The sequence below is a fragment of the Setaria italica genome, chromosome VI, assembly GCF_000263155.2.
Source record: "Setaria italica strain Yugu1 chromosome VI, Setaria_italica_v2.0, whole genome shotgun sequence".
Lineage (NCBI taxonomy): Eukaryota > Viridiplantae > Streptophyta > Magnoliopsida > Poales > Poaceae > Setaria > Setaria italica.
The window spans coordinates 29104609-29129240 of record NC_028455.1 but is presented as its reverse complement, the minus strand read 5'-3'; the positions used below and the strand labels follow the sequence as shown (position 1 = coordinate 29129240).

The window sequence follows — 24632 nt, the reverse complement described above, 5'->3', positions numbered from 1 at the left end:
TGCACCCGCACTACGCTGCTAGAGCTTGAAGGAGGGCATGGTAGTCGTCCTCATTGCGAACCTCCAGTGAGGAGTTGCAGCCGCTCAAATCACCTCAAATCCCATTCTCCTCACCTTGAACCCCATGCTCCTTTGGTCCTTCTCCATGAGAGAAGCTCTGTGAGGGGAACGGGGGCTGCCCTGCCGCTATCATGGCTATCTCACACCAAACTCAGAGCGAGTGCTCGCACATGATTTGAGCGTGCAGCGAAGAGATTGACAAGATTGACATGTAGCTGGGCAGCACAGGAGAGGAGCAGGGGGATGCAGTTCAAACATGGAGGGAAGAGAGGATAATGATGCGATGTCGCTTGTTAGTAGGAGAGAAATGGATGTATGAGAATAAATGACACGAGGGGTAAGCGGTGGGCTGATGAATAAATGATAGGAGAGGTAGGTGGTGAGCTTAGTGGTGTCCGATGCTAATGGAACATCGTCACATAACATTACTGATATTCATTCGATCAAAACATAATTTAATCCTATTCGTATAGAGTACTGATGGAAGCTTTTTATCAAGGGAGCATCCATCCGTTACAAGTTTACAACCTGCCCCTAAAAAAGGAAAATAAATAATAACAAAACGAAAGCTTTGCAACATGAAGCCGAGTGGTGGTTGGTCGTCAATCGTCAGCCACCGGATCAGCCTGGTTGGTTTTACGCGCTTTACAGCCCGTGAAGGCGTGAACTCGACAAGACATTTTCGCCTGCTTTTTGGTTTTCCCCTCGTCACCTCCATTGGCACAGTACAATCATTGTCGTCATCTTCCCCTGCTCGCCCTCGCCCTCGCCCCGAAGCTTCTCCTCCCTCCTCATCTCCACGTTCCCTCGGGCCCCCACCTTCCCCGCGAAGTAACCACCACTAGACACCGGTCGGTCCACACGCCGCATCTGGGTCTACGCGGCCGGTACAGCCTCCCCTCCTCCGTCGCCGGATGATCGCCGCCGGCCCCGTCTCGATGGGCAGCGCCGCGACTCCGGCCACCGGGGCTCAGTCCTCGCGGTGGCCGCGCGCCGTCGCGAGGCTGCGCCTCCGCTCCTCGGAGGCGCCGGCGTCGGGGAGCGGGAGCGGGCGGTGGATGGCGTGCTTCAAACCGGCGCCGTCGCCGGCCGCGGCGGCGGCGGGGGCGGCGGCGGTGAAGGAGGCGAAGGGGAGGCCGCCGGAGGTGGAGGTGGAGCCAGCGCGCGGCGGAGGGGAGGACGTGTGGAGCGCCGATGCCGACGCGGAGGTGGCGCAGGGCGGGGGCTTCCCCGAGCACCTCGTCATCATGGTCAATGGCCTCGTCGGGAGGTGGATCCGCGTGCGCTGCAACGTAGTTGGTTGCTCCGCTTGCGCGGGTTGCTTCGCTGTGGCTGAAGTTTTTTCGCCTGTTTTTGTTTTGCAGCGCGGACGATTGGAAGTTCGCGGCGGAGCAGTTCGTCAGGCGGATGCCGGACAAGGTGATTGTGCACCGTGAGTAAACCCAATCCACTGCGAATTCCATTTCATGCTTAATTGTTAAATGTAGTTGTAGGCTAAGTTAGAAGACACCTTCATTCGAGCAATTGTGCGTTTTTTTTTTGGGGGGGGGGGGGGGGGGGGTTATCAGGATATTGGTTTAATATTCCAATTCATTATACTATTTTGGAAGGATAAAATATAGTGACTATCTAGGAAGCAGAGTGTAGATGCATACTGAAGGTATGCTTAGAAGCTTAGAACAAACATGATGGTGACAAACATGAAGTTTTTTTTAGATGAAGTGACAACATGTTGTTGACATATATGAAATAATTATGGAAGATTGAGTGTCTGTCAGTCCATGGCAACTTGCAATCCAGTTGACGAGAAAGTGGGAGGTTAGGCACTTCTCAATTTCTCATCCTATTTACTACGCTAGCTACTGTTTGAAAGAGAAACATGAGTTTGTGAGCTGATCCACCACATAGTGTGACTAAGTGCTCTGACAAATCTGTTAGGAGACAGTGATGTAGATGTGCAGCACAACTTGGCATGGAGGTGAAGTAACTGTGCCCTCCTAAGATCACTTAGCAAAAGGTTAAATATGAGAGTCTGTATTAGCCATTATTAGTTTGTGACAATCTTTCTTCCTGTGCAATCGTAAGATGCATTTGTGGCATCACCTAGTTAGCTAGTTGCATGCATGCTGAATCTTGAATCTTGATCCGAGAAGTCTCAGTTGACATGACGTGGCTATAATCCAATAGGAATTCTCTTGTAAGTCTAAGTTCAAAGGAACTCTGCAAGAACATAGATCTTTTATGCCTTATTTTCTTGGAACGGGCACTTGCAGCTGAACTTGTTGTACTCAAACTATCAAAGAACTGCACTTGTAATAACTAGTTTTGGACTGCACTATTTCTTCCCAAATGCCACTTTTAAAACATGGCGACATCATGCCTGTGTGGCAAGTTAGTCTTGCAGTGTAATGGTGTTAGGATGAACTGTCTTGTTGCCTAGTCAACCACACTTGTCATTGCTGTTCCAGCCCTTAAAAATGCAGTTGTTTTTAGAAGAGTGCTTTCTTGAAATAAGTTCATAGAAGTATTGTATTGTTTATAGCTTGAAAGTGTGCATTTAGTTTTATGAAATCCCTTTTGCAATTGGCATTCATCTCCTCTTCATTCTGTGATTCTTGCCTTTTCGCGTAAATAGATTTAGACTTAAACCTTTTTGTGCAGGAAGTCAATGCAACTCTGCCACTCAGACATTTGATGGTGTTGACTTAATGGGTGAAAGGCTTGCGAATGAGGTATATATTTTGTTTTGACTAATCATTTCTGTGATTGATAGAATTTAACTGCATGTGCATGCTTGGCCAATCCATCAAATTTGTCTCTCTTTATGTAAAATTAATGACAACCTATGGTGTTTGTTATTATATACAATCCATGTTGAAGTTAATAATGTCGAGCGTGTGTTAGTTTGTGTCAAGTTGATGGCATCTGGGCCTCTTTTTATGTATGGAAGTACTATATTTTCAACCTTATCATTTCATATTGGGATCTAACTGAATTATTATAGGTTCTATCGGTTGTAGAGCAAAGAAGTGGTGTGAAGAAGATCTCGTTTGTGGCACACTCTCTTGGTGGTCTTGTTGCCAGATATGCTATAGGAAGGCTTTATGAACCTAATAACAGAAGTAATTCTTATGCCGGGAAGAGCAGAGATGACGTTGAGCACTTGGAAGGTCTCATTGCTGGCTTAGAACCTATGAATTTTATAACATTTGCGTCACCACATTTGGGTTCAAGTGGAAACAAACAGGTAAGACTGATCCCTTTCACTGTTTTTATAACAAGAGTAAAAATCAGCCAGTTTATTCTTTCCTGTGTTAACTTCACATGGCTACCCGCTACCCTACCATGGTTTAAAGTAATTATTAGAAATCTTGGGATCTTATGTTCTAGTTAAATCTGTGCAAGTTAACCAGCCATGCAACTTTATAGAACTTTGTTCTGTCATTTCTGCTAATTTAATGGATACTCATGTTATTTATGCAAATATAATTTTCCTATGCATTATGTATAATCACAAAGTGCTTCGATTTCACTTGAAGTAGAGCAAGAACATTCAAATTCTTCAGTAATGTTAGTCTCATGTTCAGATTGTTCCACCAGCTACCTTTTTTATGTGGCCTGCCTTTCCTTGAGAGAAGAGCATCAGAAACCGCACACTTGATTGTTGGGAGAACTGGAAAGCATTTATTCCTAACAGACAATGATGATGGTAGACGCCCGCTCCTCCTTCGAATGGTTGATGACTGTGATGGTTTACAATTCAGGTTATTTAATGTACATTTCTCTTTTCTATCTGAAATAGTTGATAATATGCGTTTGTATGGACATCAGGTTCTTTTATTATTTTTTCAGTTGTGTCGTCTAAGTAAAGTATATTCTATTATGCAGATCAGCGTTGCGCTCTTTCAAACGGCGTGTAGCATATGCTAATGCTAATTTTGATCGTATCCTTTAAGATCCTCATTTCTTGTTTCTGTACTTATTCATATTGAGTTACACTTACCTCTGACATGGTATCCACTTAACTAAACGAAAAGATATGGTTGGGTGGAGGACATCATCAATCCGACGTCAACACGAGTTGCCAAAAGTATGTGTTAGCAGTACTTTCATGTTTATAGTTTTTGCTTTGTAAATAAATAGACTGAAACTTATTGAACTGATTTACCTTCTTCAACACCTGTAGCATCGTCTTCTTGTTCGTGATGAAAAGTATCCACATATTGTCTATGTTGAAAAGGAAGTTACAAACAATAATGAAACAGAAGCCCATGCTGATTTCTATGACCCAGAAGGTATGCTGACTTCTCATTGAATCTGTTTTTGATGAGAAATTTATGAAGAGCCATTTGCTGGAATTTTTAAGTTCCCTCATGGCTGTGTCCTGTACCTTGTACTCCCTCCGTTCCAAATTGTAGGTTGTTTTAGCTTTTTAGATATTATTATGCACCTAGATATAGTGTATGTCTAGGTGCATAATAATATCTATGAACCTAGAAAAGTCAAAACGACCTACAATTTGGAATGGAAGGAGTAGTTTTGGCTAACACCTGGCTGCCTAGAGAAAAATGAATCACATGCAAGAAAATTATGCATGTCTTCTGGTAGTACTGCATCTTCAACCTCTGTTTCTGCATAGTAACAAGAGAATATTTTTCTGAAGCGAAGTTATAAAGATTGTATCTCCAACCATTTCAGTCAAGTTTGCTACATGGACTAGTTTTTATGCTGTCCATTAATGATTTTAATATATTTCTCAACTTCCTGCATACCCTATCTTAGTTGAGCGTACATTTTCTTCAGATTAAGCTGTTAGTTTATCCCAAAACCTTAAATTGATTGTTTAATAACAGCTGACAAGAATTCCCTCTTACATGCAGAGGAGATGATAAGAGGCCTTACGCAAGTTCCGTGGGAACGTGTTGATGTGAGCTTCCAGAAAAGCAGCCAAAGATTAGTTGCGCATAACACCATTCAGGTACATCTTTTTTAAAAAAAAAAACAAATTGCAGTGTCTTTTGATTAAGTTCACATTTTTGACTGGATGACTTCCATTTTGTGGCATCTGAAATTCCTTTGGCAGCTCAGATGGATGCCATAGAATGTGAGAACATAGAGGGCTCACTAATGTGTGTATTTTGTGTGTTGCATCTAGTATTCCTACTTCCTAGAAGATACCAATAAGTGGTTGCATGGAACTTGTCTGTTTCGCTCATCGAGTTCAAATGTTATTAGGATAATCCTTTTATCTGTTGGTATCGGTGGCAGCATTATTATACCTTCAATATGCCTAGTAAATTATGATACAATACATGCTAAAGGGGGAAAAAAATTGGCAAAGTATACTACCTCTTGTTTGCAGGCTTGACTTTTCACTACTTCTACAGTTGCTTCTATTGTAGTATTATGTTACACACCAACCTTACAAGCTTAGTAAATTAATTATTAGTATCTTTGCGGATGTCAGATTTTCTGGTACTAACATTATTAAAGCTGCCTTGAATCCTGGTAAGTGGGAAAGCATTTTTTTCATTTATTAAAGATGCCATTGCTTGTGTTTTTTTAACGAACAACACAAGATAGTGCGAGTTTCTATTGATATAGTAGAAAAAATGCAAGACAACAACCCTGGGAGGCCATAGGCAGGAAAAAGAAAAGTAAAGGAAAAAAAACATACTCGCCCGATTGGATTGAGACATCAACGCGGTCACACTGCTCCACTCAAACAGCGGTAACAGAGCACACAACATCACTCGACGCGCAACAAGGCACCCTCCAACGGTCTCACGCTCATGTAGTCGCCGAACCTGCAGGCGTGACTCCGCGTCGATAGGGAACCGAAAGGAGCACCGCACCGAGAAGGCCACCGCCATGCGGGATCTTTTGCCGTAGTGCCGCTGCAACACCACACTCCACCCGACAGAGTGAAACCACTAGATCTGGACTCTAGCAGGCTGCCTCGTAGTCGCCAGCATGAAAACACAACGCATGAGGCCTCGCCACCTCCGCCGTTGGACTCGACCTCGCTCTCGTCGTCTTGAAGCTACGCTGTGCGCGGGGCCTCGCCACGCCCGTCACAGTGCTCCATGTCACGGATCTGTTTCTTTAGTCGCCGTCAGTTGCCCTGCTTCCCAAGGTCTCCATCAAATAGCCAAACCGCCGCCGCAGGTTGACTTTACTACGTTGCTCAGCCCGTGCACATAGCCTTCGCCGCCGTGCCAGCAAGCCAAAGAAGTCGCTTGAACCGTCTTCCGACGATGTACCGCACTGGAGTAGCCCAGTAAAGCTGAGCAACCCGTCGCAGTCCGCTGCAAACCTAGTCGTCCCACGATGTCGCTGCCGCAAGCGCCGTCCACTGACGCAGTCCCACGCTGCACTGACAGTTGCCCAGCAGCACTAGCCGCCGCGGTCCGCTGCAAGCAGCCAACCTGACAAACATGCGGCAACCCCTGGCCGCCACCACAACAATGATCGTTTCCACGTGAGCTCAGCAACCCCCATCAAGCTTGCCATCCTGCACCATGCCGGCTTGCCACGCCGCAAGCCCGACACGACGAGACCGCCGCCACCGGCCGCAGCCTCCCATGATCATCGGCGTCACCAGTATTGCTAGAAGACGAGTTGGGTCCCTAAAAATGACGCCTCCAAGAAGGGCACGACGCCAATAGCATTGCCGTCGCTCGTCCAGAAACTAGACAGGGTTTTCACCCAGAGAACCCCGTGCAGCAGGAATAGAGCTCCAATATGACGCCCCCAATGGGGAGAACGACGCCCAAGGGTGCTGTCACCATCGCCACCATCAAGATTGCCGGTAAGGGCTTTCGCCTGGAGCATCACATCCCTAGCTGCTGCACGTCCTCAGTTCGGCAGTACCAAGACCACGGTCATCGAAAACCCACCCGAGGCGGCGTCGCCGCCATGCCTCCTTGCGCCGCGTCGCGCCACCATGCCTCCTTGCGCCGCGCCGCTGCGCCTCCTTGCTTCGCGTTGTCGTGCCTCCTCATCCGCTGCCACTGCACGCTTGCACCCCGTGCTCGCCGCCGACCTCAGATCCACCTCGCCATAGGCTCCAGCCCCGCGTGCGGCCTGCATGCCGCAGTCGCCACTGGGACCTCGTGCTGCTCACGGCTAAGCTTCCCCCGGCCGTGTCGCTCGCCCCGACGCGCACCATCTCCACATGGCCGTCGAGGAGCCACCTCCTTGCCCTCGCAGCTGCTGCTCGAGCAGGGCCACCCCGGTCGCTATCGCAGCCGCTGCTTGGCCCAGACTTGTCGTTGCAGCACCCGCCCTAGAACCGCCTCCAGTCCGACTGTCGCTGGCCACCATAGGTCACCCCCACCGCACACGCCATCCACCCCACTGCGGTGCTGCAGCAACCACGCCGCCGCCACCCGAGCGCAATTGCATAGCGGGCTGGCAGCTGCAGGCGCCCATAGGCTGTCGCCACCTCGGCCCTTAGCCCAGAGGCCCCCACCGGTGTCACCGTCGAAGAGCCACCCTAGGGCCCCCGCGCTGAGGCAGCCACTGCACGGGCCAGGAGCACACGCCGCCACACCCTTGCAAGCAGGTGCCGCAGCTTAGCCACCCATCCCCAACCTCGCCCTCCACACCCAGGCCACCGCGCCGCTCACCGGGATGGCCCAGCGTAGATCAGCCGGGGGAGATGCTGGATCCACTTGCAGTGGCAGTAGATCCAGAGTCCGTCGATCCCCACGGCCAAGAACCCACCTCCGCCATGGCCTATCTCCTGACGTCCACACACGTGGGGAGAAGAAGTGCCCTGCCACCGCCATCCTCGCGGCTGCCCGGACTTTGGGGGCGTGCTCCGGCAGCGGCAGGACGGGAGAGATGCGGGAGGGGGCTGGCAGCGCGTAGAAGCGAGCGCCGCCCGAGTCGCCCGTACGGACGACGTGGGGGCAGAGACGCCTAGCAGAACGAGCTAGGATACCTATAATCGGAGGCTTATGTTTACTGCCATTGCTTGTGTTAGCTCTAGCTTGAAACTATCATTGTACTTTCTCTACGCTTTTTATCCTAAAATTGTGTATGCCTGGTACATGGCCATAACAAAATCTTCTACACTGCCAATGCTAGGTGAAAAGCTACTGGCTAAACTCGGATGGAGCAGACGTGATCAACCACATGATGGACAATTTCATCGTGTAGCCCATGGAACCTGCATTGTGGGTTTGGCGAATGTCGCTGTCGCAATTTGTTGATCAGTGATCATTCAATTTTGCCTTGGCCAATTTTTTTGCTTCTAGGTTGCAGTTTCCTGTCCCAGGTAATGTGGTTGATTCTTTAGGCCCGTGTGCTGCAGACGCAGAGCAGAGCCCCAGATTCTAATCGTCCTCCAGCAGCAATGCTAGCTCGTCCAACTGTACCATACCCTTGTATAATTGTATGTATTGCACAACTAAGCTAGTCAACAGATGTTGCTGGAAATAGATGTCTCTTGTCTGATTCTATTGGCATGCAAACTGAAAGTTGCAATATTCAAGTGATACATCACATGCTTACACTATCTTAATCAAGTTTCTGTTTGCAATGTGCTGTTTTAAAAAATATGAATTTGCCATGAAAGTAGGAGAAAAGGCGTCGCTCTTCGGACGAGGCTTATGCCGAAGTGCGAAAATTTTATTGGGCTTTCCTGAATCGGGTCCTAGCGGCTTCGGCTGAGGACCAAAGCCCGCCTGGTGTTTGGCCTGCGTGGAGCCACCAGAAGTCACCACAAATCCAGCACCTTCCCGCACCGCCGCGGTGCGTCCGGGCCCGTCCGTCTCTACCGAAATCCCCCCAAACCCCGTTCTCGGACCCCAACTCCGCGCCGCTCTCCATCTCCAGTCCTCACCTAGCCTCGTCTCCATGGCGGCCACCGCCTCCACCTCCTCCTCCTCCAACCCCTTCCCGTTTCCCTCCCGCCGCCCGCCGGACGACACCCTCTTCTACGCCGTCTACCCGCTCCCGCTCCCCACCAAGCTTCCCGCGCCCGCGCTCGTCGCCACGCTGCAGTCCCTACACCTCACCCTCCTATCGCACCTCGGTCCGTTCCTCTCCTCCCACCTCTTCCACCGGGACCCCTTCACGCTCTCCCTCCCGTCCGACCCGGCCGCCCCCTGCGCGCTCTGCGCCTCGCCGCCCGTGCCCCACCTCCACGGCGCGCTCCGCTTCGGTGACTCCCTCCCCGACGAATGGCTCGCCGCCTCCCTCCTCTTCGCGCTCACCCGCGCGTTCCCCGACATCGCCGCCCGCGCCTGGGACTCCGACGGAGAGTTCCTCCTCATCGAGGCCGCCTTCGCGCTCCCGCGGTGGCTCGACCCGGAATCCGCCCCCAACCGCGTCTTCATCTTCCGCGGCGAGCTCCACATCCTGCCGCCCTCCCTCTTCCCGGAGACCCCGTCCCTGGAGGCCGCGCTCGCAGCCGTCCACGACGACTCCATCGACACCCGCGCCCCCGACGCCGTCCAGGCGGCGATACAGCGCCGCATAGCCGGGCTGCCCGAGAGGGCGGCGGAGAACCTCCACACAGCGCGCATTAACGTCCCGGCGCCAGTGGCGAAGGTGCTGAAGGAGGAGCCCTGCCTGATCGCGCGTGCCGTCGAGGGGTTCTATGACCGGGACATAGACACCATGAAGCACGCGGCGAGGATGGAGAAGTTCCTCAAGGGGCCCAGTGGGGAGGGCGTTGAGATGGTGAGAACCTCGGTGCGGATGACGCGAGCAATGTACGCACAGCTCGTGCAGCAGAACTTCCAGGCGCCCAGGGGTTATCCAATGCCGAGAAGGGAGGAGGGGCCGGAGAAATGGATGGAGGCAGAGCTTGGAATGAAGATTGCCTGCGGGTTCGAGATGATGTACCAGGAGAGACGACGCCAGGGGGAAGAAGGTAAAGGGAGCACGTGGGAGATTTACAGGAAGACCTTGGAGGCGACTGGGTGCTTCAAGGGGCTGCTTCCTGGTTCAGAGGAGTATAAGAGGGTTATGGAGAATGCAATGCAATATTACAAGAGCTCCACTTTGTACTCAAGAACTAGGTATGTCGAGTTGTCCTTTTTAACATTGTGGATTTTGCGATCTATATAGTTTTTATGCCAAACAATGTGATTATGCAACCATTCCAATCATAAACTGTTTAGTTTCTACCTTTGAGAAAAAACTATCTGGCTATATTCATTATCTGTTCCTTCTTGAAGTGCAGTCATAGATAGCCATGTTCTCCAGGTAAATGATAAGAAAGTAATGAATCATGAATGGCATTCCAGATAATTCTTCAGGCTACCTGGCTAGCTTTACCATACTGTGTCAAAAACACCTAATGGACCAATTAATAATATCTTTTGAACTAAATTACCAGGGACAATTTCTCAATGTTATAACACTCTTGTGGTATGTCACAGGGAGATACTAAGTGAACCAGTCCGTCGAATTGATGAAATCCTATCAATGCCATACTCAGCTGAAGAATTTAAAGGCGTTGATCTTCCTCCCAGTGATGATGAATCATGGTTATATGGTGGGGAGGGGGAGTTAAATGCAGAACTCCGTGAAAGGCAGAAAGAACTGGAAGAGTATGAAGCTGCAAAGAAACACAGAAAAAGTCAAAAGCAAAGTGTCTCTGGCAGTTCTAAATCCCAAGCGGACCAGTTTAAGCTTGGAGAGATTACAGAGTCCATGCAAGATTTTGTTCGCAATATGTCCAGCTTCGAGGGAGCTGAAGTTCCTGCAAACAGGTTTTCCTCTAGACTTATTTATCTTTGTAACATAGGTATCTGTTTTGATTAACTGTATCACTGATCAAACTTGTCATTTGGTCGTGTGCTTCAGAAATTTAGTTTTGTTCTTCGATTGTTTGCTGGCATCTGTCTTCTATAAGATATAGACAGTTCATGTCCAAACTTCTCATGTCCATTTGCAATCACTAAATGTCCACTACATCTGGAATGACTGAATACATACAAGATTGTAAGCAGAACATCAGTTATGAAACTCCAGAAAAACTTTTAATCCGACTGCAGAACAAGTAAACCCAAGGACACTATGTTGCAAATTTATCAGCTCTCAGCTAGTCAGCTGTAATTTCTGTCATCTCTGTGCCTTTTGCTACGGGTGATTGATCTATATTGTTACTAGGTATGTGAATTTGTTTGCCAAGTAGGTACCTTCCTATATGTTGTGTCTTGTGTTTGAGACTCTTCTTGTAGTCCATCTTTTCAGAGCTCGTGCCTACAGTAATATCTAAGAATACATCAATGAGCATTGTGTGATGGCCCTATGCCCTTATCACATGAGGATAACCCGAAAATGTCTTGATCTCACAGTTATCTGCATACAGTGTTATTGCATTGAGTATAGGTTTATGCATGTTGCCCTAGATCCGGGTGGCTTTAAGTTATAGCCTTAATAGTTGGGAGTTGAGACTGAAGGATACTCGCAAGATTCAAATCATTTTATTAATAGATAAAAGGTAGAGCAAAAACAGATGATGCATTATTTTCTGTGTGCATCTGAGTTGCAATTGGATTGTTTTGCTAGTGCTTGTGCTACCTAAATGGCTAAATGATTTCATGTGATTTAACATTTTCTTTTTATATCTACTTAACTCTGAGCATCTTCCTACTAAAAAGTAAAAAGGTTCTTTTGGTGTTCATCAACTCATTTTTTTTCTCATGCAGGAGAGAGATGAAATCAGTTGACCTAGATGTCAACCAGTTCTTCAAAGCCATGGAGTCGGTTTTTGGTGGAAGTTCACGAGAGCAAGCTGGCAGTGATGACGGGTTTGATAGAAAATCCTCATCATCTGACATGGACTTTGGTATCTGTTTCTTTCCTCATGTCATTCAAGAGCTGTTTGTTTCTCTTACTTTCTTTTACCTATGTCACATGGTCAGTTATTAGTGCTGGCTATTCCCAAAAAAGGTTATTAATGTTGGATCGTTTCATCCCATGCCGTGAAGAATTTTTTCTTTTTTTGGAGTGGGGATGGCTTGATTTGAGATCTAACTAAGATCCTCTATTACTTGCTCATGTCTTTTGTTGGATATGATGATTAAATCGCTGACATACTAAATGTTTGATTTCTTATGTGGTTAAATGGAAACTGAATAAATGTGCCTGATAGTTAACAGGGTAAGAGGCTGTAAAGTAACTATGATATTTTTGGAATTGGTCAAACAGTATAAACTATATTGTACTGTCTTCCAGTTCATATGTTCATGCAGTGCTAGTTATTTTTCAGTTCTTCAGTATATGTCTCAAACTTTTTTATTTCTTCATTCTGCTACTTAAATGATATTTGAATCCTAGTTTCGGACTTCAGTATGAACTGGAAGTTACTGATTAAGAATGTTTGTTGTGGTACAGATGATTCTGATGAAGAAAACGCTTTTGATGAGGAATTAGATGACAAGGATATGGGTGATTCTTTTATGGATTCATATTCAGATGCTTTAAATAAAGAACTAAGCAGCACCACACTTGAGAAAAGCTTTGCTCGCGCACCACGCACAGGCACCATCGATGAGGTAACCCTTTTCTATTTAAGATTTTGCCTGCTTCCATTTTCTCATGTTGTGTTTAGGATAGGGCACTGCCTCCTGAACTCTTGAATCAGAATAGGAAAAGTTGATAAACTGTATATCACTGTGTTAGCTAAATTGGTTCTTAAAATGTCCTATGATATTGTTCTTTTGGAAAAAGTGTCCCTAAATTGCTATTCTTTTTCCCATGTTGAGGTCGGAATGAGGACCATCTTATGTCATGAAGTTTCCACAAGAACCCTAATGATCTCCCAACGGCCATAATGACTCCCCATATTCATTGGCTTTAAATTTCCGTCCTAGTCATTATACCTTGATTGAACTCAAGGTTTGTGTGCCATGTTTTAAATTTCCAAGGGTGCTGCCGTGTTGTAGATCTGCTACTGACATAGTTGGATTGACTAGTTAAATATGGTCATCTAATCTTGAAGTTGAAGAAGTTTATCACTTAGCATCTTTCTCTATAAATCTGCGCAGGAAGAAATTGATGTATACAATCTCCTATTCATTTTTGTGAAATCTGTCTGCATATTCGTTTATTTAATTTGGATTGGCATGTTTCTGCTTTTCTTACTGGTTTCCCCTATCATTTGCAAAATCAGTCAAAGTCTGGATTACATATCCAACTTACTCATGATCAGTTAACCTGTCCGATTCCATATTTCTGGTTCTCACTTATTCTACTCTTAATTAGAAACTAGGCACTCTGTTGATTTTTGCTAGAAGTGTTGTTTGATTTTACTGATCCAAAACATTGTGGAGCCTTGCAGGGTCCATCAAATGCTGCAGCCACTGATGGGGAGATGACTCCAGTTGACGTGGATTTGAACCTTGTGGAGAGCATTCTAAACTCCTACTCTTCTCAACAAGGCCTTCCCGGTCCAGCTTCGAATCTGCTTGGACTTATGGGTGTAAAGGTACCTCCAGATGGTAAAAAGTCATGATTCTATGTTTTAGTGTACACGAGAGATCTGGGGAAATATATGAAACACTTATCTTTATGGGCGGTTACCCGATTTATGGTGATAGAATGTCTTGTGTAACCTCGTTATCATACTTGTATCAATGGAGTTCGGCAGCATGGCATGGCATTTCTGGTCTATATATGATAAAATCACAGAAGGCACAAGGATCAGCTTGGACTGAGACATTCTTAGGTTTTTTTTTAAACAAGTATGGATTACCGATCTACCTGAGCTGTCAATTATAAATATCTATATAAGGTGTCTGCTGTTGCAGTATTACCCCTCCGTCCCAAATTACTATTCGTTTGGGTTTTTCTAGATATATAGTTTTTAAAATGCATTTAGATTATATTATGTCTAAAGGTTATGTATCTAGAAAAAACAAAATGATAAAAGTTATGTATCTAGAAAAGATAAAACGAATAATAATTTGTCCCGAAAAGACAAAACGGATAGTAATTTGGGATAAAATGAATAGTAATTTGGGACGGAGGGAGTACATTTTATACATGCAGCAGTTGTAGCTGGCTAAGTGGGTATGCAGTTTGGGTGAAGCAGAGCATTATGGAGATAAGAGGAAGCTATACCAATCTGCCGTTTCTGTTGTGCACTTTGGGGAGGGGCATTCTTTCGTGATCTGTATAAGCAGAGGTAGCTAACGGAAATAGCTCAAAGGTTACAAGTTTACAGTTGCATCTATGTTTGCGAAAGTCGGAGAGACATCAGTTTGCGAACAGCCAGAAGTGCAGTCGTAAAAGCTCCTTTTATGTTTTCCCTTCTTGGATTTTTGTGAGGATGCGAAGAGACATAAATTGGATGGTAGACAAAGTGCATTTTCGAACTGTGGGATGCATCAGTCAAGGCACACTCACAGAAACTGCAAAATGAAAGAAAAAAACCTTCCGCATCGCGTAGCGTAGCTGCAACTTGAGTATTGTTTAGCTAGCTGTTTTTTTTGTTTTTTAAGTCACTGATTCAAAGTGCAGTTTGGAGTACTTATTGGTTCTTGCGAAGCGTCTCGTTGCAAGAAAAGGGCGACGGAGGAATGTGCAGCTGGTAGTGGTAGCTCCTGCCTCTTCGATGCGTCAAACGGATACTTCCCATCCCATTTCTCCGCAGCAGCCAAGCAAGATCTACCGGGACCTTTGCTTTCAGGAGTACTGTAGAAAATATCGACCCGAATCTCATGCTCCATTGCTCCACCAACAGGATAGGTAAACTACTGATAATAAAATATGGGCAATCATGGTCCAATATCTTAATCCTCTTCTTCCACCAGTAGTCCAACATAGCAGCCTGGCCACCGGGGAAGGAAATCTTCGAGCAGAGTTTGTGCATCTCACCATCACAAGATGACGGAATTAGTGGAAAGAAAAGCACGGGCCACGGTCGTCGCGTACGCGGCCACAAGCTTGCGCATCTTGTTTTTTTTTTCCCTTCGGGAGTAAACAAACAAACAGGCGTGTCACTGTAGCGTGATGCGCCCGGAGCTGGAGGCGGAGGCCAAGTGACAGTACGCCGTGCAACGTGATTTGTCTGCTCGCTGCCGGCGCCTCCCCACCTAACCCGTCGCGTGGTAAACGGGCGGTCTCTCACTCTCTCCCAGTGTCCAGGTGCAGCAGATCTGTTCTGTGCTGTGCTGTGTGATCCCCGGGCGCAGATTCGCATATCTCCCCTGATCCCCCCATCCCCCCCCGTCGCCTTCCCTCCCGGCTGCGCGGAACCACGTTTCCGCGCGCGCACGGCGTCTCCAGGTCTCCGCGACGAAACGGGATCCCGTGAGAGATCGCACGCACCACACCACGCCCGCGGCCCGCCACGGCCAGTACCCGCCAGCGCCCGCGGCGACCAGGAGGGAGCCGCCAGGCATCTCGGGGCGGCAGCACGCACAGGCACGGCGGCAAGTCCACTTCTAGCCCGCTGTTGCTGGTCGCTGCCGCCTGCGGCCGCACGTGAGGCGTGCGCGACCTGGGATGGAATGGATGGAAGCTGCCGGGAAGCTTCGCTCCCGGAGAGGCGTTGGAGGATCTGGCCGTCGCAGCGGAGGGAAATTTTCAGTTTTCCACGCACTCTTGTAAAACAGAAACCCCCTAGCGCCAGCTTTGGAGAACGACGGACTATGACCGGAACAGTGGGGCCAGGCCGCCAGGTGCACCCACGGTGTCACTGCCGAGCGGCAACTTGCTCGAGTGTAGTGTGATGTGTGAACCAGATGGTCGCTTTGGGTGCGTGCAACTTGCATCGGCGCTTTTGTTGCACTTTTAGGCAGAGTGGACATCTCAACCTGCATGTACATGCACTTTTATAAATTACTTCATCATGTGTTAGGAATATTGGGTATTTTTATGGAAAGTATTTTTATGCTCTAAAAATTCACATAATCTTTAAAAGTAGCGTATTTTGGTAAATTTTAATTTTAAGATTTTAAATGATATGTATGTGTTTTTGTGCAAAATGAGTTCACCTCTATCTTTTATATCACTACAAAAAGTTTCATGAATTTTAGAGATTATTTGGATGTCGTTTTGTTCAGTAAAATAGAGTGGAAGTATTCACGGGTTATTGTTACGAACAGTTCAAATCCGTGTTAAATAATAAAGGGAAATTTTTTGAGAACCATTAAAGAAACCACTCATATATTGAGTGTGAAATAGGGAATTCTCTTTTCGTTAATCCTGAGATGCCGGAGTCAGAAAAAATGTTTCTGGGATTGGAGAGTAAAAATGGTGACGGAGAGCTGTTGACGGACAGACCGGGCCACGAGAATTCCGTGCGCTTGGAGTTGACGATTACCACCGGCGAGATACTCGGAGCTCCTCGGCCGTCCGTAAACGAAAAACATTGGACACTCATCCGAACCCCCAGGAATGGATTAAAGGCAGTCAACTACTGGACAGAATCTGTGCCCATATTTAGACCGAATGGTTACTCCAGCATTATCCATGTTTCGATGCTTATCTACAACGCCAAAATTAGCTACTCCAGCATGCACGCCAAAACACTACCAATTCTGATTCCTGCTGCTTGATCACGAATTCACGATGAAGGAATTCGGGCCATGTTTAGTTACTCCCAACTTCCAACTTTGACACTATGCAAAAAGAAGATTCCCCATCACATCAAACTTGCGGTACATGCATGGAGTACTAAATGTAGATGAAATTAAAAAGTAATTGCACAGTTTTGTTGTACTTTACGAGACGAATCTTTTGAGCCTAATTAGTCAATATTTGGACAATAATTCACAAATACAAACGAAACGCTACAGTGTGCTACAGTGCTGTAACAGTAATTTGGCACCTCCCAAATTGGCCAACTAAACAAGGCCTCGATTTCAGCAACGTTGGTACTGGAGCAAAGAGCAAAATATCTGACGAACCCGATGCACGGCCGCACTGATCCCGAGCAATAATTCCCGGGGTGGGCCCACCCTGGCAACAAAAGGGCTCCCACTCCCCAGAATAACCCCACCTACCTCCCTCCCATCACCATCACCTCCCGTGTTTATAAACCAAACCATCCATCCCCTTCTTCCTCCACGGTCCTCGCCAGCCAGCAAACACAGGCACAGATCACCAGCCCGATTCGAACCAGCCACCCACGAAAAAGCATGGCCGCCTCACGCGCGCTCCTCCCGACCCCGCACGCGAGCGCGAGCCCCGCGGGGGCGCGGGCCCGCCTCCCCGCCGCCGCATCGCTCCCGTTCGCGGCGGGAAGGTCCGCGGCGCGGCTCCGCGTCCGGTGCGCGGTGGTGTCGTCGCCCGCGCCCGTGGCGCCGCCGCCCTCTGAGTCTCCGGCACGCCGGATCTCGCGGGCCGGGTCGGACGGCGCGCTGCGGCCCAAGCCGGCGGTGCTGGTGGCCGAGAAGCTGAGCGAGGCCGGGCTGGCGGTGCTGCGGGAGTTCGCGGACGTGGAGTGCGCCTACGGCATGTCCCCCGCGGACCTCCTCGCCAAGGTGGCGCAGTTCGACGCGCTCATCGTGCGCAGCGGCACCAAGGTGACGCGGGAGGTGCTGGAGGCCGGGCGGGGGCGGCTGCGGGTCGTCGGCCGCGCGGGCGTCGGGATCGACAACGTCGACCTCCAGGCGGCCACGGAGGCCGGGTGCCTCGTCGTCAACGCGCCCACCGCCAACACCGTCGCCGCCGCCGAGCACGGCATCGCGCTGCTCGCCTCCATGGCGCGCAACGTCTCGCAGGCGGACGCCGCGCTCAAGGCCGGTGAGTGACCCCGATCAAACCTCTCTCCTGTCTCCTCTCCTCCGTTGGTTGGTTGATTAACTTGGCATCCATCTCATTTGTCGTGTGCTGCGGGTGGTTAATCATGTTTAGGCTTGGGTTGACGAGCTATACAGAGATAGGCCAAACCAATGAACAGTGGGGCATTCTAGAATCCAGTTTATTAATTATCAGCACGAGCAGGTTGCATTGTTTGATGTCGCCATCGAATCTGGCAACGCAGATAAAATAAAACTGGAGCGGCTAGACAGTCTCTGCCTCTCTGGTGCTCGGTGATACACCAAGTGCATTACAAACTTTCATCTGATTAGATAATACTATATTTCCATTGGAAAGTTGAGGATAGCACTGGCTTTTGTTGCCTGACGGCACGCATGAGCATCCCAGCTTAGGCAGCAATTTCGTCTTAAACAAGTTGGGGGCACTTGTTTGATGTCACCATCGAATCTGGCAGATCGAAGGTAGACAATAAAATAGAGCTGAGATGCTTAAATAATTTCTGGTGGCTAAGGATACCCCAAAACGAGTTGTTTGTGCAAAACTTTCTTCTAATTGATTATTCCCATTGGATAATTAGGGGCAGAGGATAACACTGACATTTTGTTACGTTGTCTCGTGACAAGCACGTGCATGAGCATCACAGCTTAGGCTACAGTTTTGTTCTTAAACGACAAATGGCGACTATTTTAAGATAGTGCGATCCATTTCAACCATGCCATGCTGCGCACCAGCTTTGCAAGCTTGCTGGGTTCACGTGCTTCTCATGAGTATAATAGCCTATGATTCCTTTCCTTGATTTCTCCACATGGTGATTAACCCTCCAGTGGTCCCCATTAGACAGTGTGCTTATTGAGGTTCGAATCTCTAGACCGATAACACTGGATGGGGCTGAAAGACGGGCAGGTTCAATGAATCTGGTTTCCGGCAGTTTCTCTACCTGTGCGGCTGTGCCCAGATAGTCAGATCTCACAGCGAATCAAGTCTGAAACAAGTCCATACAACACGTGTGTTATGTGCTAGTATAGAGTAAATGAGTAATGGGCCTGTTCTTGCCCTGCTGTGGAGGAACTACAGCGAAATGGGCCTGATGTAAAGATTCAATTATTGGTTTCACAAAGAAAAAAGATCATTTATTGTCAAGGCATTTGAGGGATCTTGCTTCCGGTGAATGAATAAATAAAGTACTCAAATAGCACTCTACCGCACTAACAGACCATTAGTACCACCAACACCAAACAAGTGTCCACTACAGATCTGATGATGAGCTATTTACTGAATACTGCACACATGTAAGGACAACTGTACTTCAGCTAATCAACTGACCCTACAAGAGGGTGTGCTAGCGAATGGAAGAGACAATTTCTAAGATTCCGTTAACCCACTGAAACATTCAATCGCTTTAATTGTTTGTAATGCTGGCCTGATTGCTGCTGCAGTTGATTGAGAGTCCATTGCCATTTTAAGTCCTGTGAAGTCCATTTCAGATAATGACAACCTACCAATTTACCATTGGTAACAAGTACCTCCTTATCAATTTGACCAAAAGAGATGCATTATAATTCAGGATAGGCTGAGTGTTTGCGCTGTTAGTGTGCCTGGAGATTGAGGTTGGAACCTCAAATTGTTCTTTCCTTTCGAATGCATTATTGCAACAAACCTTTACACATGTAATAATCATGACATTCAAGGTGTACTGTGAGATAAAAATGGTTCAAATTCAGGTGCTGATTGCTTATTGAGGAATCTACCAACAACTACGTTGCCAAGTCGGTAATATGTCCCTATCGAGCTTTTATTTTAAAAGAACCTGGTGCCTCAGTTTAGTGGAGAATATGATCCCTATAAGCGCTTGTGTCAAATCTAATCTTTTTGGAAAGTGACTATAGCTATTTACTAAAACTTTCCAGACAATAATGCTAACTGTATAAGCCAAATCAGTATTTAATATCTTGACTTCTGGAGACTACTTTAAACAAAAGGATACTCTTTTTGCTTCCTGGTTCGGATGATTTTTGTTTTGCCAACTTGAAACCATTACTGGGAAGTGCTTATATGTTGCGGATGCTAATTATATGGTGTTGCGACCTGAGGAATAATACAAAAGCAAATACTCTATCATGTTGTGCTAACTAAATGATATATGCCATCGCCAAAAAAAGAAAATCTGTTGTGCTGTTGTTCTTGAAATGCCCTGTTAAGTCTTGAAGCAACTCTGCAATCATTCTCTCCAAGAAATGTTCTGATATATATATATATATATATATATATATATATATATATATATATATATATATATATTTCATTTCACACAGGTAAATGGCAAAGAAGCAAGTACGTGGGGGTTTCCCTGGTTGGGAAGACCCTTGCCATCATGGGCTTCGGCAAGGTTGGTTCAGAGGTAGCACGGCGAGCGAAAGGGCTCGGGATGCATGTGATCGCCCATGATCCCTATGCCCCCGCAGATCGGGCGCGTGCCATCGGAGTTGAGCTTGTTTCTTTCGATGAGGCCATAGCAAGAGCCGATTTTATCTCCCTCCACATGCCACTGATACCAACAACAAACAAGATCTTCAACGACGAGTCCTTTGCAAAGATGAAGACTGGTGTTCGGATCATTAATGTGGCCAGGGGTGGAGTGATCGATGAAGATGCTCTAGTGAGGGCCCTTGATTCAGGCAAAGTTGCTCAGGTGATCGTCAGACGTTTCTTCAATTCAAGTGTCATTTTACCTCATTGATGTGAAGATAGATTCAGCTGAAAGCTGAGCTTTTTTCTTTGCCAATGTCGACAGGCGGCTCTTGATGTCTTCACCGTGGAGCCCCCACCTAAGGACAGCAAGCTGGTGTTACATGAGAACGTGACAGTAACGCCCCACCTTGGAGCAAGTACTGTGGAAGCCCAGGTCTGCATCTTTACCTAAAAACACGCCCTGCACTGCATTGATGCAAACCACTTGTCGCTGTCTCGGATGATGTACTAACTTCACTGAACTCGCCAAAATTTCAGGAAGGCGTCGCTATCGAGATTGCGGAAGCTGTGGTTGGTGCGCTGAGGGGCGAGCTCGCAGCGACAGCGGTGAATGCGCCCATGGTCCCAGCTGAGGTGAGAAAAGCTTCTCTCTCTTGCGACATGTCACGTGTCAGTGCGGCATCGTTCAATTGTGAATGTACACTTGTACAGGGAGATGATTAATACTTTTCTTGCCTTTGCCAGGTCATGTCAGAGCTTGCTCCTTACGTTTCCCTGGCAGAGAAGCTCGGCAGGCTGGCCGTGCAGCTCGTCGCCGGCGAGAGCGGCATCAAGGGCGTGAAGGTGGTGTACACCACGGCCCGTGGCCCCGACGACCTGGACACGAGGCTCCTCCGCGCGATGGTGACCAAGGGCCTTGTGGAGCCCGTGTCCAGCACGTTCGTGAACCTGGTGAACGCTGACTACACCGCGAAGCAGCGCGGCCTCCGCATCACGGAGGAGCGCGTCTCGCACGACAGCCCGACCGCCGAGGCGCCCCTGGAGTCGATCCAGGTGCGCCTCTCGCAGGTGCAGTCTAAGTTCGCCAGCGCCATCAGCGACGGCGGGGACATCGTCCTGGAGGGCCGGGTCAAGTACGGCGTGCCCCACCTCACCCTCGTGGGGCCCTATGAGGTAGACGTCAGCCTGGAGGGCAACCTGATCCTGTGCCGGCAGATCGACCAGCCGGGGATGATCGGCAAGGTCGGCAACATCCTCGGCCAGATGAACGTGAACATCAGCTTCATGAGCGTCGGGCGGACGTTCCGCGGCAAGCAGGCAATCATGGCCATCGGCGTCGACGAGGAGCCCAAAAAGGAGACCCTGGAGAAGATCGGGGGCATCCCGGCGATCGAGGAGTTCGTGTTCCTCGAGCTATGATGGATAGCGAGTGTTCAGTAGGATTGATACTATTCGATATAGTACGTAATGAACTTGGGATTTGACGTCTTATGGCCACAACAGGGAAGAACGCGATCCGTGATCTGGTCTGTCTTTCTGTCTCGGGACCTCTAAATTTTTTACGTCAGGAGTAGTAGTGTATGTGAAGGGTGCCTTGGGTTGGCCCCTGTCTGAAACTCTGAATAAGATTATGTATGACGTTATTATGTCTGTATAAACTGTGTGTATCATTATGGGCGTAATGCGTGGTTCTAAGAACAGCATCGGTAAGAAATGCAGACCTTCTATACTGTGTTGTGTGATGCAATATATTATGGTATTGTTTTTGTGATCCCAGATACTGGATACAAGACCTTGTAGTAAGAGAAGAAAAATAGAATCAGGAAGGTTCCAGAAAGTTCTACAGAGGAAGAGGAAGAAAAATTTCTGGATCAGGGACCAGCGGTGCACTCGTTCTCAACTCCTGATCCCCTTCGCCGATTGTTTCGTAGAATAGAGACTGCTGCCGTGAGAATGCCTTGGATAGTTGGACCGCATGTGATGCAGTTCGGCAGTTCCTCATCTCAAACTCACAAGTAGAAAATTCGTCGGATGTACGAAGCCTGACCGCCGGCCTGGGGGGAACGAGCAGCCGAGTAGCACGGCGTACCCCGGCTCCGCGCTTACAGAACAGATCAATAAAGACGGCGAGTTACCTGCGACGCGCCGTAGGCCGTAGGACGCGGACGACGCGCGACGACGGTAGGAGGGGTCGAGACTCGAGAGGTGGGGATTCCCTCCTGTTCGGAGTTTTTTTTCCTCTTCTTTTTTTTTAACGAAAAGGTTATCTTCCATTACTCACGGGCTCTAGACCGGTCGCCAGAAACCACAGCTGATACAAAGTCTGGAGCGTGGCTCATATATCTGGAGGAGCTCTGCTCCAAAGTACACCCATAGCTAGCTAAGCTGTCAGCAACGCTATTACAAGTTCTGGGGGCATACAGTGACAATACAGTGTACAAAATGAGACATTATAAGCTCCCGTATTTGTCTAAACAAGCAGTCATTTGGGCTTCGGTCAAGTTCTGATGACATGATGGCCTTTCCCACAACCGCTGCATCCGTTTCCAATATACTTCTTGTCATTCCCAGCTCGACAACTCGTTGGAGACTTCTTAGGACTCCCAAAGTCTCTGCTTGCAAGGCACTAGCGACTCTAGGGATGTTCCCTGCTCCCCCTTCCAGAAAATTACCCCACAGTCACGAGCAACGAAGCCCCAACCCCACTACTTTGAAGAATCATAAAAGGAAGCATCTACATTAATCTTATAATAGTATACAGGAAGAGGTTTCCATCTAGAACATGAAGTGCCTATCTTTTTTATGCTCTGATTGGCCAGCTTCTCAAATTTCATCAGGTAGATATTTATGGAGCTGCTTATTTGAGCTACTGTAGATATTTTGTAGAGAAGTAGATGGGAAAACACCATACACCCTAACGAGGGGTGGGGGTGACCTCTATATATATGGCCAATATAGCTTGGAGTACAAGAAATACATCAAGTGTACAAGGAAAGAATAAATATATCCTAAAATACATATATACTTCCTAATACCTGCCCGCAGTCAAAGCGGGAGGATCAGAACGCACAGATTGGACCTAAACTCAGCAAACAAAGGAGTTGGCAGGCCCTTCGTCATGATGTCCGTGAACTGATGAGAGGACGGCACATGGAGGACCCGAACCTCACCCAAGGCCACCTTCTCACGGGCGAAGTGAATATCAATCTTGATGTATTTCGTGCGCTGATGGTGCACCTGGTTGGCTGTCATATAGACACCACTCACGTTGTTGCAGTAGACAATAGTGGTCGAAGCAAGCGGGACATGAAGCTCCTGAAGATCTTGGTGCATCTAGCAACACTCTGGCACAACATGAGCCACAGCTCGGTACTCCGCTTCAGCACTGGAACGAGACACCGTGGTCTGGCTCTTGGAGGATCAAGACACCAGATTGTCGCCGAGGTAGACGCAGAAGCTGAAGGTGGAGCGTTTAGAGTCCGGGTAGCCAACCCAGTCGGCGTCGGAGTAGGCAGTTAGAGACTGAACAGGGCCAGTGCCGATGTGAAGCCTGGAGGAGAGCGTGCCCTTCACATAGCGCTTGATCAGGTTCAGCATACGCCAGGTTAGGTCGAGTCAGAGTGAGGTACTGAAGGGCCCCAGCAAGACTCCGATACTCAAAGCCGTCCTGGAGCTTGGCGCTGTCGTGTGCCGAAAGCTTGGCATGAGTGTCAACGGGAGTCGCTGTAGAGTGACACTCAGCCATGCCACCACGCTGAAGAAGATTCAGGGCGTACTGTCGCTGAGACAGGAATAGGCCCTGGGAGGAACGTGTGATGGAGATGTCGAGGAAGTGGTGTAGGTCACCAAGATCTGTCATGGTGAACTCAGAGTGAAGACACCACATAATATGCCGAAGAAGAGTCGAGGACGAGATGGTGAGGACGATGTCGTCGACGTAGAGCAGCAGGTAGGCAATACTCAACCCCTCTCGTATACAAAGAGGGAGGTGTCGGAGGTGGAGGCGATGAAGCCGAGCTATCGAAGGAAGGAGGCGAACCGCTGGTACCACGCCCTCGGGGCCTGCTTCAGTCCATACAAGGACTTCTGCAGGAGATAGACGTAATCTGGGGTGGCGGGGTCGATGAAGCCGGGAGGCTGCTGGTAGTAGACAGTCTTCGCGAGGTGTCCATGAAAAAACTCATTCTTCACGTCCAATTGGTGGATCGGCCAGGCACGAGAAGTGGCGATGCTGAGGACAGTTCGTAGCATTGCCGGTTTGATGACTAGACTGAAGGTCTCATCGTACTTGATGCCGTGACGCTGGAAGAAGCCACGAACCACCCAGTGCGCTTTGTGCCAGGCAAGGGACCCATCAGTATGGAACT

The 24632-nt window shown here is 48.2% G+C and overlaps 3 protein-coding genes across 3 annotated transcripts; all 3 read left to right on the top strand.

The window, feature by feature from the left end:
* Nucleotides 1-744: 744 nt before the first annotated feature.
* LOC101763567 (putative lipase YDL109C) lies at nucleotides 745-8579 on the top strand. Its single transcript, XM_004973527.4, has 10 exons — nucleotides 745-1330; nucleotides 1425-1492; nucleotides 2722-2792; nucleotides 3065-3307; nucleotides 3661-3824; nucleotides 3949-4004; nucleotides 4098-4150; nucleotides 4247-4355; nucleotides 4941-5038; nucleotides 8155-8579. The coding sequence occupies exons 1-10, from the start codon at nucleotides 975-977 to the stop codon at nucleotides 8224-8226; spliced, it is 1290 nt and encodes a 429-aa protein (XP_004973584.1). The 5' UTR covers nucleotides 745-974; the 3' UTR covers nucleotides 8227-8579.
* Nucleotides 8580-8699: 120 nt separating this feature from the next.
* LOC101763162 (protein ecdysoneless homolog) lies at nucleotides 8700-13813 on the top strand. The gene is made up of 5 exons (XM_004973526.2): nucleotides 8700-10094; nucleotides 10458-10790; nucleotides 11733-11872; nucleotides 12421-12581; nucleotides 13367-13813. The coding sequence occupies exons 1-5, from the start codon at nucleotides 8926-8928 to the stop codon at nucleotides 13538-13540; spliced, it is 1977 nt and encodes a 658-aa protein (XP_004973583.1). The 5' UTR covers nucleotides 8700-8925; the 3' UTR covers nucleotides 13541-13813.
* A 3271-nt stretch (nucleotides 13814-17084) lies between these two features.
* LOC101762755 (D-3-phosphoglycerate dehydrogenase 3, chloroplastic) lies at nucleotides 17085-22024 on the top strand. Its single transcript, XM_004973525.4, has 5 exons — nucleotides 17085-17778; nucleotides 20109-20485; nucleotides 20588-20698; nucleotides 20803-20898; nucleotides 21010-22024. The coding sequence occupies exons 1-5, from the start codon at nucleotides 17172-17174 to the stop codon at nucleotides 21682-21684; spliced, it is 1866 nt and encodes a 621-aa protein (XP_004973582.1). The 5' UTR covers nucleotides 17085-17171; the 3' UTR covers nucleotides 21685-22024.
* Nucleotides 22025-24632: the final 2608 nt, after the last annotated feature.

What these genes read in the sequence shown, in the direction of transcription:
- LOC101763567 (XM_004973527.4), top strand. Translation starts at nt 975, where the DNA reads ATGATCGCCGCCGGCCCCGTCTCGATGGGCAGCGCCGCGACTCCGGCC. An exon ending in GTTCAAGTGGAAACAAACAG is followed by an intron (nt 3,308 to 3,660) that starts GTAAGACTGATC and finishes TTGTTCCACCAG; the next exon opens with CTACCTTTTTTATGTGGCCT. An exon ending in TTGCGCATAACACCATTCAG is followed by an intron (nt 5,039 to 8,154) that starts GTACATCTTTTT and finishes TGCCAATGCTAG; the next exon opens with GTGAAAAGCTACTGGCTAAA.
- LOC101763162 (XM_004973526.2), top strand. Translation starts at nt 8,926, where the DNA reads ATGGCGGCCACCGCCTCCACCTCCTCCTCCTCCAACCCCTTCCCGTTT. An exon ending in GCTGAAGTTCCTGCAAACAG is followed by an intron (nt 10,791 to 11,732) that starts GTTTTCCTCTAG and finishes TTTCTCATGCAG; the next exon opens with GAGAGAGATGAAATCAGTTG. An exon ending in ATCATCTGACATGGACTTTG is followed by an intron (nt 11,873 to 12,420) that starts GTATCTGTTTCT and finishes GTTGTGGTACAG; the next exon opens with ATGATTCTGATGAAGAAAAC.
- LOC101762755 (XM_004973525.4), top strand. Translation starts at nt 17,172, where the DNA reads ATGGCCGCCTCACGCGCGCTCCTCCCGACCCCGCACGCGAGCGCGAGC. An exon ending in GGACGCCGCGCTCAAGGCCG is followed by an intron (nt 17,779 to 20,108) that starts GTGAGTGACCCC and finishes CATTTCACACAG; the next exon opens with GTAAATGGCAAAGAAGCAAG. An exon ending in ATTCAGGCAAAGTTGCTCAG is followed by an intron (nt 20,486 to 20,587) that starts GTGATCGTCAGA and finishes CAATGTCGACAG; the next exon opens with GCGGCTCTTGATGTCTTCAC.